We start from the raw sequence: 12,963 nt of genomic DNA on the forward strand, positions 1-12,963 counted from the left end.
AAGCTAGCTCAGACGTGAGGCACGGGTTAGTATACACTTTTTCGATTAGTGATCTAAAAGTTCTATTAAGGTATGATTGCTCAAAATATTGGTAAAACTTGTTTTTCAACTTTTTGTCAGCTACCTATAAAGCATGTGCTACAGGTTACTACACCTTAGCAACCCTTATAAGTTGCTAAAACAGGAAAATACCTCTTATTTTACGTTATTTGATATTTTTTATTTATAAAAACAAGTATCGATGGCACTTGCAGCATTATAGATCTTTCGCCAGTAAAAAAATTCACTGGAACAAAACATTATTCTATAGTAAGCCAATAAAGCTTGTTGGAGCTTTGCCAATTTGCCCAGGCAAGCAAATTTGAAAACTTTATAAAAGAGGCCTTTTCTAAAAAAATTTTGATGATTGTAGAGATAGGCTGCTTTGGTAACTATAAATAGCTAGCTACCTTTGACAAGTTCCGTTCAATCAAACACTTATTTGAATGTTTAGGTTAGTTGGCAACTATACACAAACTTTTGATAGCCTCTCCAGCTGGCTCAGTATATTGTCATATTTTAATTAGTGCTATCAATTTTTTCTTCACTAACTTGCAGCTAAACTTTCTCCACTACTAACGCTTTTTGGCACTAACTCAAGGCAGTCACAGTTTAGTGACAAATTGATCTGTTGTGATATAGGCTAAAGCACAAAAAACGCAAATAAGAACATTTCGTTTCAACTTTTTGACTAGAGCTTCTTTTGGTCAAACAACCATTTTAACAATGTTTTTATATTTTATCAGCTGTAAGATTGTTGTGTAAAAATGAATTGCTGTTCTTAAAAAACTGAAAATGAGTTTTTATCGCACACTTGAAACAGAAAATTTAGTGGCGCTATTAATTTTCGCGAATTCTACTTTTTAGTAGTGATTTTTGTTTTTACACAAACAGAAGCAACATTCTTAGACCTTGACAACTATTGTTCTTTTACAAGTGGGTAGCAAAAACATCTACATAAAATTATGACAAAGACAAATAATGATCTTTTTTAATCCAAGCATTCTTCTCTATCAACGGCGCTAAAAATGTCGAGCTGAAATTTTCATTGTTCGAACTAGAGACTAAGTTTTCAAAGCTGCATAAAAGTATTCTGCGAATCCTGACTTTATCAAAAAACACTTTTAACACTCTTGAGCAGCTATATACGCTGCCTATTGTAGTATCAGCTGTGAAAGGTGAGTGCCCTCTGTCTAAAGCTCCTTCAGACAGAAATTACATGATGTAAATATTTAATATCCTAAAACTAACTGATAATTATTATCTGTTTGCTGATACTTTGCCGTTGCTCAACTTTTGGACACTTCCCTAGTACATGCAGATCTACTAATATAATATCTTAGAATGCAATAAATGGCAAAAGTAAATAATTGTATCCCTTATCTACAAATTCTCATGGATCGAGCTTACCGCACCTACATTTGCCTACATGGGGTTTTTCCTTAGAAGGCAAAGCATAGAAATCGGCTCTTTTTCTATATGCAGATCTTCCCATGATAGAGAAAACGAGTGCCGACGGAGCGAGTCTACACTCGGATGAATGTGATGGCCGACGAGAAACTGACTCAAAAATGGAAGTGAGAGGGTCGAGTGCTGACAAAAACACTGACAAGCAGGTAAACAACTTTAATTTTATTTGAACCTGAAGATGAAGGCAAAGTTTTTTGCTGAAATCCTTGACCTCAAGGTGTGACTGCGGTCAAATCTCGACTTTTCAATCACACTACCTACAATATCTTGCGAAAACTGATTTTTTTTCGAAATACGAAGTAATTTTAAAAATTGAACATTTAAAATTTTTCAAAACATTTCAAGTAAAACAATATAAATGGTAGGAATTAAAAATAGTTATAAAAAGTATCAAAAGTATGCAGAGTTAGTTAAATCTATATTTAATGTGAGATGAAGTAAGGGTACGTTCTGTATATCTCTCACTTTACCTCATTCATGAGCGTAATCTTTTGTTTGCATGCCTCTAAGACTTGAATGAAAACCTTTTTTACTCAGTATCATTTTTCCCTTAAAACAGGGTTTTTACATTTAGTTCTTTGATAGTTTTATACAACGCATTTGTTTTAGCATTTTATGTAATTTTTCAAGGTGATCATCATTGTTTTTTTCATTACTTTGAAAGTTTAAATAAAATAGAACACATTTTAACAAAAATGTTTTTCCAACATACAATAGTTTGGGTATACAAAGCAATTATTGGAATGGATTAACACTCTATATCAAGGCTTTATCTGTGGTTCTCTTTAAGCACATAACTGAATTGTCTGATCATGCATCTACTAGCAAGTCTGGTGTCAACTAGCTTAACTAGACAGTCTATGCACGATGTCGGGAAGTTGTTCACCCCTTCCGTTTTAAACAAATAGTATTGGGTCATGAGGAAGGAGTTGCTTACTTTGTCCCAAGTTGAAAACTAGTAGCTGGGTCTTCAACCAATTATTGAACGGCCGCACCGATTGTATAAATTTTTTCCTTCGACTCGGCTCCTTGCACTTAGTGTGTTGTGAGAGATTGTCAAGTATGCCAAAAAGCGCAGAACAACTATATGCACAATAAATCTATCATTGTGGAAGGCGAATGAATTGTGCAGGTGGTAGCATGCTGCCATGCTAAAAATTGTGGGTTCGAATCCTCCATGATGCAATGTTTTTTCCTAACCTCGAGCCATGGTTTTTGACTGACAGAAGAACGGAAGGACGGAGGGACAGACAGACACGGCTCATATTATAGTAAAAATTATGAGCCTTGATTTGTGTTTACATATCGGATTTTGCTTGTTTAACAAATTAAAAAAATTGAAAATTCTTTGGTCTGCAATTTTTAGTTTTGGGGGCTTAGAAGGTTTCTGTAGTAACTGAGCTACTCTTGTCCTAAAATAAACAAGAAATGGTTCAGCCGTTGTGATTTCCCATCATAGCTACCTGTTAACCTGCTTATCAAGGTGTGTTCTTAGCCTTGATATATAATCATAGCTCTGTTCATGCTGTTCGCTATAGCACTTTGATGGTTTGGAAGTTGGCTCATGGTCTGTCATCAAAAAAAGCAACCGTGGTTTAGTGGTCTAGAACACATGACCCACTAACAACAGGTTGGGGTTCAATTCCCAAAAAAGTCACTGGTGATGACAAGAATGGCATCAACTCTTACATTAATCTCTGGAACTGGGTAGGTCTCTCATCATTGATGTCTTTACCACTGGAATCAGACATGTCCAACCAAGATCACAGAACCATTGTTTGTACAGCGTGGCTCTTAAAACACACACAGCCTCTGCTTTCAGTAAGCTAAGCAGCATTATAGCTGCATCATAGCTATTGCTACGCTATGATAGCATCATAGCATGATTGCAGTAGTTATCTGCTCTTGAAAGTATGAGAATGATGACGATTGTCGTTGGATATGTCAATGGCCAGTAGAACCATCTACATAGTTTTCTAATGATCTCTCATATACTTTTGGCTTTGCAGTGTCTATCTTGACTCAAAGCTGAAAGTGATGGAGCTTGAATTTTTAAAAATCACCATTTTTACTTGACCCACTTTGACTGGTAGCCTAAAAGTGAAAGAGTATTAATTTTGTCTGCAATAGTTCCCTCAATTGTAAAAGATTCTCTTTGATTATTAAAGGGAATCTTTAATTATTATTTTTGATATTCCCTTTATTATAAAAGATGCAGAAGACCGCAATACAATATGCATAATTGGCTACATTGATCTTTGATTGGTTGGATATACTTTTCGATGATGGGCCATTGGTTACAACCTGGTCCTATTTTATTGCTGTTGTGTAAAAGGTAAATGACAATCATTTGTATCAATTGGCCATCTGCAATTATTATTTTTAAGTTAAGTTTTGACATATTAAAGTACAAACCAACCAACTCCTTAATTTAAACAAAAACCTCATAAGTTGGAATTGCCTTACCTTCCGTCTTAACTTGGTCATGTAATAATGATTATTATCCGCGATTAACATGGCGATAATTAGACGATAATGATGGGATCATGAGGTGTTTATGAAGTGATCATAACATGATCATGAGATGATCATGAGGCATAAGTTTATCAGCGCCTTGAATTTTGTGACATCTTTCTGACATTCATTCGGACGGTGTCTGAACACTTGCTGCTCAAAGAAAGTGTAGAACAAAACATAACTTCATAACTTTTTCATATTGTTATATCAAAAGCAAACTTAGATTTGTCTCCCTTTACGCAATAGCGCATCCAAATACTGTTGACTATGTATTGTTACTGCTGTCTTTGTAATACTTTGAACCGATGTATGTAGTAAAAATTTCATTTTCTCGTTATTTCTAGGCAGCATTTTTAGAGATTAGTCAGCAATTTTTGTTATATTTAAGCAATTTTAAGACAAAGCTAAAAGTAATGTTTTTGTAATGCTAACAAAAACATTAAAAAGTTGTATTTGTTCAATGTTCATCCAAACATTTTTTTTGCATGAACATTGTAATCCAAAACAATGTTTACCCAAAAAGCTCAGCTCGATAATTCTACACCCATGATAGTGTGTTGAAAAGTGAATAGTAAGTCATTTTAATTAGATAATCTCATAGAGACATGTCTCTATGAGATGTCTCTATAAGACGTCTCTATGAGATGTCTCTATGAGATGTCTCTACGAGATGTCTCAACACATCATGTCAGAACGAGTCTCTTTTGGAAGATTAATCTCAAAAGAAACATGTTCTGGGTGCAACGTGTTTACAATTAGCCAGCAGTTATTTAGCATAACAATGGAATTCCTCATTTTCTTGCATCAATAAAAAATGTCGAAGTCCTAAGATTTTCACAATCTTAAAGCTTCTCATCTATGGCGGACATTTTAATAGGAAAACGTCTAAGATGACTGGGACATGTGCACAGGATGTGTCATGAATGATTACCAAAACAACTACTATATTTATGTAATATTAATAGTATATATACAACCCTGTCACTCAAATATTGTTACAAGCTGCATATAGAGGATAACTCCAAGTTTATAGACTGAAGTCTAAATGGATGCTCATGGTGTCATTGGTCAATCCAATTTTGATAGTTTTTATTTAATTGAAGTACATGAGAGTAGACAATAACCAAGTTGGGTCAGTCTATTGACTGTGGACAAGTCCAGCCATTCATTAAAAACCATAGCCTGAGATTTTTATGATTATTTAAATGTTTTTAGGCTACAGCAGCCATACTCTTGAGTTATAACAAAAGGTGTTTAGTGCACGCTAAAGCTGTTTTATTAGATTTGTTCATTGGTCTGCAATAGAGCATCGCATATCACTCAACTGGCACGTAGAAGGCAACTCTAAGTATATGAATAAACTTAGGCCTAACACTAGCGATCGTACCCGCCTTTTGTAGTTGCTTAGAGAACTTTGTCTAAAACATGGTTTGTAGCAAGTCATAAACTGATTGCAGAATCCCAACTTGAAGAGAAAATTGCGAACACAATATATAATCAGTAATGACGTTTTGTTTTCGTTCGATCATCAATATAACAAAGGTTTTGCTACTCTCACCCGCCATAAATTGTCGGATGAATAGGTTTTATAGCCATCAAGCACCTTATCTCTGTGTCTCATCGACTTGCCTGTTGTTGTCACTTCATGCCAGTGACTCAATTGCTCATGTTCAGTGATACAATTTGCTATTGACAGCTTCATTTCATTTATTCAAAGTGGGGTGCTATTATCGCTCATTGAATATTACGCAGGTGAAGCCCAGGAAGATATCATTAGGAAAGAGACGCCCGCCTGCACCACCTCAACGCACTGCTACAAGTCAAGCTATCGTCATGAGATCCGCCTCCGAATCGGATGAACAGGTAAATTAGATATGCTAGTAAAAAAAGTGTGTTTTAATTATCTGGAAAAATGTCTAATCAGGGCAATAGTTTGGTAATAGATTACTGACATTTTAAACTGATTTTAATTTGCGGTATAGATTGTTATACACGCAGTCAAGAGTTGTTGACTAAGATATCTGTGTGGAGTGTATCAGATTGATTTAAATTGATTTTAAATAGTTATTTAGTTGTCTATAAAAGGGAAGAGCTATAATATATTATGTTACAATTTTATCTGAGATATTAAATTATAATTTTAAGCTCCGCAACATCATAAAACTTTTATTGTGAATTTATTAAATAAGACATTTAGTATTAAAACACTGGCAGGTTATGATGTAATTACATAATATATATTATATAGCATTTTGCGCAATGCTAATATTTTATTGCCAGTATAGTTACTTTATAACAAGAAAAATTTCAATTTCTGCTTTTCTTTCATTTTGATTCAAAAAAGCTCTGTTTTAACTTGGTCCATAAAAATTTAAAAGATACCGATGTTTTTGAATGGCTATTCAATTTCGCAACTGTGACTCATTTTTCGTGAGTGTCTGACAGTCAAACTTCTAGTCGTGTCTGATTTTGCAGTGTCTCAGTACTCTCTAACTTAGAGAGCAGCTATGCTCTAGTAGTCTAAAATGCCTGACACTGCAAACAACAGGCAAAGTTCAATCCCCAAAAAATGGCACTGGTGGTAACAGGAGTGACACCCTACCATAAGTTGCTTTCCACAATTGGGCATGTCTCCAGTCGTCAAGGTTTCCTTGGTATTGAGCTCACAGGTGTCCAGACAAGATCACAAAGCCTTAGTTTGCAGTAAACTAAGCAGACATCATAGAGGCTCACACACTCTAATGCGCTTCGTTTTTAACACCAATAGTACGCAGGTTCAAATCCCACATGATACAATCTTTTTTCAGCCTCCATGCGCAACATCGGATAGACAAACAGACACAGCTCTTATTATAGTAAAAATTTCATTACAAAAATTTTACTTAATTTGTTGACAAATAAGAAACCATTGAGAAAACGATATGGAGACTTGCATAATGTAGTTGTGTTACAATATCTGATCAGAAACTTGTAGACACTCGCGGTTAATCAGCCTGCCGCCCAGCATGAATAATATGACAGCGTGAATAGTGGTTAAGGGGTATTGACTTCTTGTTAGATCACAAGAAGAACTTCTACTACCCTAATAATAGCTATTTATAAAATTGTTGCAATAGAAATGCACTTCCAACAGATCTAATTAAGTTTGCGCATGTCTGGGAAAAATCAATATCGCTGCATTTCCATAGATGCAACCTGTTTGATTTGGCCATACTAATACTTGGTTTGTATTTAAATCTATATAATGTATATCATCGCAAAGAGTACCGATTAGCCTGTGTATAGATACAACATGACGTCTAACCAAACTAATCGACTTTATTAGCTAGGATAAACATACTAAAAAATTTTTGTCAGAGCCGTTGGAGTTGTCTTTCTTCTGTGCTTTTTATGAGTTCAGTTGACCTGTTTTTGACTTGTTTTCAAATTGGTTGGTAATTTGTGACCAGTCAGCAGGCAGGTTTTTATTCTAGTGCAAGCAGTCACATGGTGGTTGCTTCTAGTACAGAATTAAACATCAGCATGTCTTAGTTGTTTGCCTTTCCAAAGCGCAAGTCATTTCATTGCTAGTTCAGTTACTAACCTTGACCTCAACTAGTCCTGGCCAGAGTACAACATAAAGTGAGAAAAGTCACTAAGGGAGGGCGAATGGACCCAACATGGCTTCCTAATATTTCCAATGACGTTACTCTCTCTACATCGCTCTGTGAGACTGACTTAGATTGTAATGATGACGGAATATCTACCGGTACAAGCTATGAAATGATATATATTTCAAAGACTGGTTCTGAGGCTAGGAAGACATAGACCCAATTTGACAGTGTGTGTAACAGCGTATTTCTTGTACGGGCATAGTGTATGTCATAGTAAAGTATGTCAGACAAAGTTCATGTCAGATTATATCAGCCATACCTTGCTTTGTAATAAATGGGTTTAGTGTAAAACTGCTTTATTAGGTTCATTCTTGGGCCACCAATAGAACATCTCTTATTGCTTAACTGGCTTGTAGAAGGTAAGCCCAGTGAGTTATCCTCTAAAAATAGCAATCGTACCAGCCTTTAGTAGTCGCTTGGAGAACTTTGTCTAAAAAATTTATAGTAGCAAGTCATACGCTGTGCTTCTATGCTTGAATATGTTTGGAGTCCCTTTCGAAGCAATGAGACTGTAATGTCAATAGAGACTAATGTCACATGAAGTATAAGATCACTGTATTTAGCCTATTTGTGTGCCCTTGGTGACCTTGCTCTTATCTATGTAGTGCTCCACTCTTTTGTACAGTATATTGACTAACTGCAATTTGTTGGGGAAAGATAACTCCAGGTTGTTGGTAATGGTTTTCCTTCTTTTTAGATTTTTAAGCATTCTTGAATATGATTCCTCTTTTTATTTAAAAATAATTGTACTTGAAAAAATTTATTCACAAAAACTTTGTTGGCATGGACTGGAAAGCTAGACAAGTTTTATAATTTTTGATTTTTTTTTACATGAATGTGTGCCCTGGTAGTCTCAAGTTCCGTTAAAGATCTTCACACTGTCTGCCTAGCTAAGTCTGCCTAGCCTCAGAACCAGTCTTTGAAATATATCTTATTTCATAGCTTGATACTGGTAGATATTTCAGCATCATTACAATTTAAGTCAGTCTCAGAGAGCAATGTATAGAGAGAGAGAGCACAACTCCAACTGCTCTGACAATTAGTATTAGTATACATGTATGTGCTAATAAAGCATGAGGAATAGGTATATCCACAATAGTTTAAAACCCCTAGTAGGTGGTCAGGTAAATTGGTACAGGTGGTGGTTAGTCGGTGTATGAAATCAAAAGTTGTGAGTTTGAATCCCACTGAAAGCGATGTTTTTTTCCTAGCCTCTAAGCGTGACTTTGGACAAACTGTTGCACAGTTGAACGGATGAACACAGCTTTTAGAATAGTAAAGATTTTTGTTGTAGCCTTTTAAGTACACCCGAAGGATGATGCCAAAAAAATCGCTGTCACAGTTTTACTGTCGAAGCATGGATGACATTCCAGGCATGGGTTCCTCCAACAGCAGCTCCGGTGATGAAGAAGTCTCTACAGAAGTGAGTAGAAGTCGGCCAAGAAGGACCCATGAAGAACGCAAAAGAGTTTTGTTAGACAAGATGATAAAGGAGAAGCTAAGGATAGAGCGAGCACTGGAGCAGCAGGTATAAAACTATATAAAGCCTTTTTAAATACGGTCAAACTTGCCTTTTTGATCAGGTCAACATACCGATTCTGAAATATGCGACTTCAAACCTGAGATAAATTCTTTCGTATAAGTTTGAAAAGTTTTTGTGACAATCTAGTTTTAGGAGTAAAATTGAACAGACTGATGGAAGTTTAAAAAAATAGAAATATAATAAAAAATTAGTTTAAACTTCAGCTAATGTAAGATATGCTGCAGATCACCCTTCACTACCTTTACCTCTAATGTAAAATATGCTGCAGGTCACCCATCACTACCTTTACCTCTAATGTAAGATATGCTGCAGGTCACCCTTCACTACCTCTACCTCTAATGTAAGATATGCTGCAAGTCACCCCTCACTACCTTTACCTCTAATGTAAGATATGCTGCAGGTCACCCCTCACTACCTCTACCTCTAATGTAAGATATGCTGCAGGTCACCCCTCACTACCTTTACCTCTAATGTAAGATATGCTGCAGGTCACCCCTCACTTCCTTTACCTCGAACATACCACCTACACTTTCATTTTTTTTCCATATGCTACAATAGCAAAAACCTTTTAGTACATAACATTACTTTAGTAATACAGTTTTCCCATATGATGGAAATCTCTGCATAGGTTTTTTACATAGTTGTGTGTAGTGTATTTGTTTTTATGCTATGTGCAATTATCTGAAGTGTTTGTTCCTAAGTCTATGACTTTGGTAAGAAATTAGAGAGATAAAGTTTCGTACAAGACTATCTTTTCCAACATAAAATTATTGTGGTTTTGACATACAAAGAAATTCTAGGGAAAATTGAATTTTCTATTTAAAGATTTGACTGTATTTGAATTCATATATTTATTTGCTGACGAGTTGCCCTAAATATGCAGATTAGTGGTAGTTTGACTACCTAAGACTATTGATTGCTTCCATTAATATAACACGCTTTTGGATGCACTATGTGAAGATGTATGCTAATTGATATGCGTATGGGCTTGAATTTTAATTGCACATCCTATTCAATTGTAATATTGCATAAGTTAGGAGTTCTAGATCACTATACCATGGCTACTCTAGAACAAGTCGGCAGGATTATTTTTTGACGTAATTCCAACCACTTTAACATAAAAGCACTACCAACTATCAAATTTTATTGCTTTTGGACGAGTTTCATTTTATGATGTGCTTCTTAGAAAAGGAAAGAAGATGAGGAAGAAGAGACAGAAGTTGTTGTAAATATGACGCAACTACAGCAGCGCAGGGTCTCTGCCCAATTAAAGGTAAAATCTCAGTCTATCACAGAAATGACGCTTACAGCTGAATTTCTAGTCAATTAGTATGGATCATGCACGGCGAAGATTTAATGTGAATTGATTAAAATTATATGCAACACAATATTTTTCTATTAACTCTTAATTTATGCTTCAGCAAACCTTTTATGTGCGTATATACATGTACATGTAGGAGCACTTAATGGTAAGTGTATTAGCGAGAGTTTTCTGCACTACCTTGAGTCGTCATCTCATGGAGTACACAGTTTAACCACTGCCATACATAACTTTATACTAGAGTTGAGTTGCAACAGAAGTGCAAAATCATCATTCAAACAACATTTCTGAGGTATTGCTGATTTACAGAGTTGCTTTTTTGTAATGAATGTAGTTTTTAAGCAAATAAATGAAGCAACTTGCATATAAATTAAGCAATATCGAACTGCAGTTAGTTTAATTTGGTAATTGGTGAAAGTTGTGTGCACATTAATAAGATGACTCCCCGATGTCATAAATGCTTTCTTGTGCAATTTAATGTTAAATAGGTTAAACTATTTATTAAAAATTTGAATGAAATGAATTAAATTATTTTCCTTTAACCTTTTTGTCATAAGACCAAAAAGAAAACACAAAATCAAATTATAAAGTTTAATCTCATTTCCTTAGCAACACATTTTTTGTCGTTGTTACAGTATGACTTTCTGGAAAGGAAGTTGAATGACAAAAAAGAAGACAAGTCCAGATACTCAGGCTTATTTCAAAAATCAGGTAAAAGTGAAAAAGCAGGAAAGCCATTACAAACGACAGCTGCTGACTCTATTGATTCTAATCATCACATACGACAGCAGATGGAAGAGCTAAAACACAAACTCGACTCTTTAGACAAAGGCAAGTGTTTCTCAGCAGATTATAGATTATATTTCGTATGCTGGTTGTTGAGACAGGAATGTTTAAAATGGATTGTGAAGACGGATCTATTACACCATAAAATTAATAAATCCGTAATTAACTCACAACAACAATCTTTTCAATACCAGGTTTTTTAAAAATCATATTTTATTATGATGGAGCTATAGTTTTCCTTGTGTAAAAGAGTGGTTGTGCAACTCAGGATTTTAGAGTGCTGACACTGACTCTATTGACCAGGGCTGTATCCCCCTGTACTGCAGCTACTTTAATGGCAGTACCATTTTTTGAGACTCAAATTCCTGGAATTCACGTCATTTTTGCTTGATTTCAACACTGGCTGGGGAAATGACCAAAATGTCGTTTATTGGTTGCGTGGAGAAACGGTTTATAAAGCTGCCGTCTTGTAACGTTAAACAAAGGGTATGAATGCTAGTAAGTTTTAAATATCATCAACAGGATATTAGTCGATAAATTAAAATGTGAAACTATTATCTGAAAGGCGTTGCTTTGTGCTAAGGAAATCGCGCTTCCTTGGAAAAGAATAAAAGCTGGAAATACCAGTCAACATAGGCTCGACTTTCAAAACAGTAAAATAAACTTGATTCTCCAATCGTAAGTGATTTTTGGTGTGATTAGAATAACAATAATTCAGATGATAAAAGTGATGTAAACTTTTTAGACTTTTATAACACTTGGAATATACAAAGAAAAATGATCGTTGTGGTAGCTCACATGGCAACTTTATGCTACCGAAAGGAATGCTTCCAAGCATTTCATACAGAGACAATTGTACATGGTTGTATTTTTTTGTAGTAGTAGATATGTAAATGAATGCTTATGTACAAAAGATTTTGTTCATAGAAATAAGTTAAGTTTGAGCTATGCATGTAACATGCATAGCTCCAACCAATGATATACAGCCCCCCACGGGGGGGGGGGGGGGCTGTATATCATTGCTCAAACTTAAATTTACTACTACTTGCTCAGTATTATAATAGACTATAGTATAGGTGCATTATTTTTAACATGGGGCTCTATTAATTTTACTTTTTAACTCTACAATATTATTTAATTAAATTATTTCTACTCCTATTAGGAGACTACTCATCTCCTACACCATTTAGCATTTTACCCGCTGATAATTCTACCTCACGCTAGCTGTGGCCAACCCCTTTAGCAGCTCTCATTCACATTATATTTTTAATAAGCGTTGTTAAAGACAATCTCAATAAACAGTTTTATATTTAGAAAACTGGATTATAATGTTAAATTTGCTGTTAGAACATGTGCCCCATCAGAAGCCAAGTGTGTTAGATTTGCACCATTTTGACTCGTTATACTAAAAGTTTTTTTTGGGAGAGAACACCCGGACCCCCCTCCACCCCCCCCCCACCTCCCCACCAAGAGGGCGCTCAGTACCCCTCTTGGACTCTTCCCGCAGTACCAATTTCAAACAGGTGAATACTGCTCTGCTATTGACTGCTTAGGCCAAACAAACATGACACGAAAACATTTTGGGTACTTGCATGTAGTTAATAATTTGCAAAAATACCTACTCTGGCTGCCTA

General features: G+C 35.4%; 1 protein-coding gene across 1 annotated transcript in view; it reads left to right on the top strand.

Moving 5' to 3' along the window:
- Positions 1 to 12,963, top strand: part of LOC137408074 (uncharacterized) — a 53,201-nt gene that overhangs the window by 30,961 nt on the left and 9,277 nt on the right. The window contains exons 12-16 of the mRNA XM_068094465.1: positions 1,525 to 1,655; positions 5,779 to 5,889; positions 8,974 to 9,207; positions 10,409 to 10,495; positions 11,179 to 11,374. Of these exons, the coding sequence (XP_067950566.1) occupies positions 1,525 to 1,655; positions 5,779 to 5,889; positions 8,974 to 9,207; positions 10,409 to 10,495; positions 11,179 to 11,374 (759 nt within the window). The remainder of the gene's footprint in view (positions 1 to 1,524; positions 1,656 to 5,778; positions 5,890 to 8,973; positions 9,208 to 10,408; positions 10,496 to 11,178; positions 11,375 to 12,963) is intronic.

This window comes from Watersipora subatra, chromosome 11 (genome assembly GCF_963576615.1).
Source record: "Watersipora subatra chromosome 11, tzWatSuba1.1, whole genome shotgun sequence".
NCBI classification, from domain to species: Eukaryota; Metazoa; Bryozoa; class Gymnolaemata; order Cheilostomatida; family Watersiporidae; genus Watersipora; species Watersipora subatra.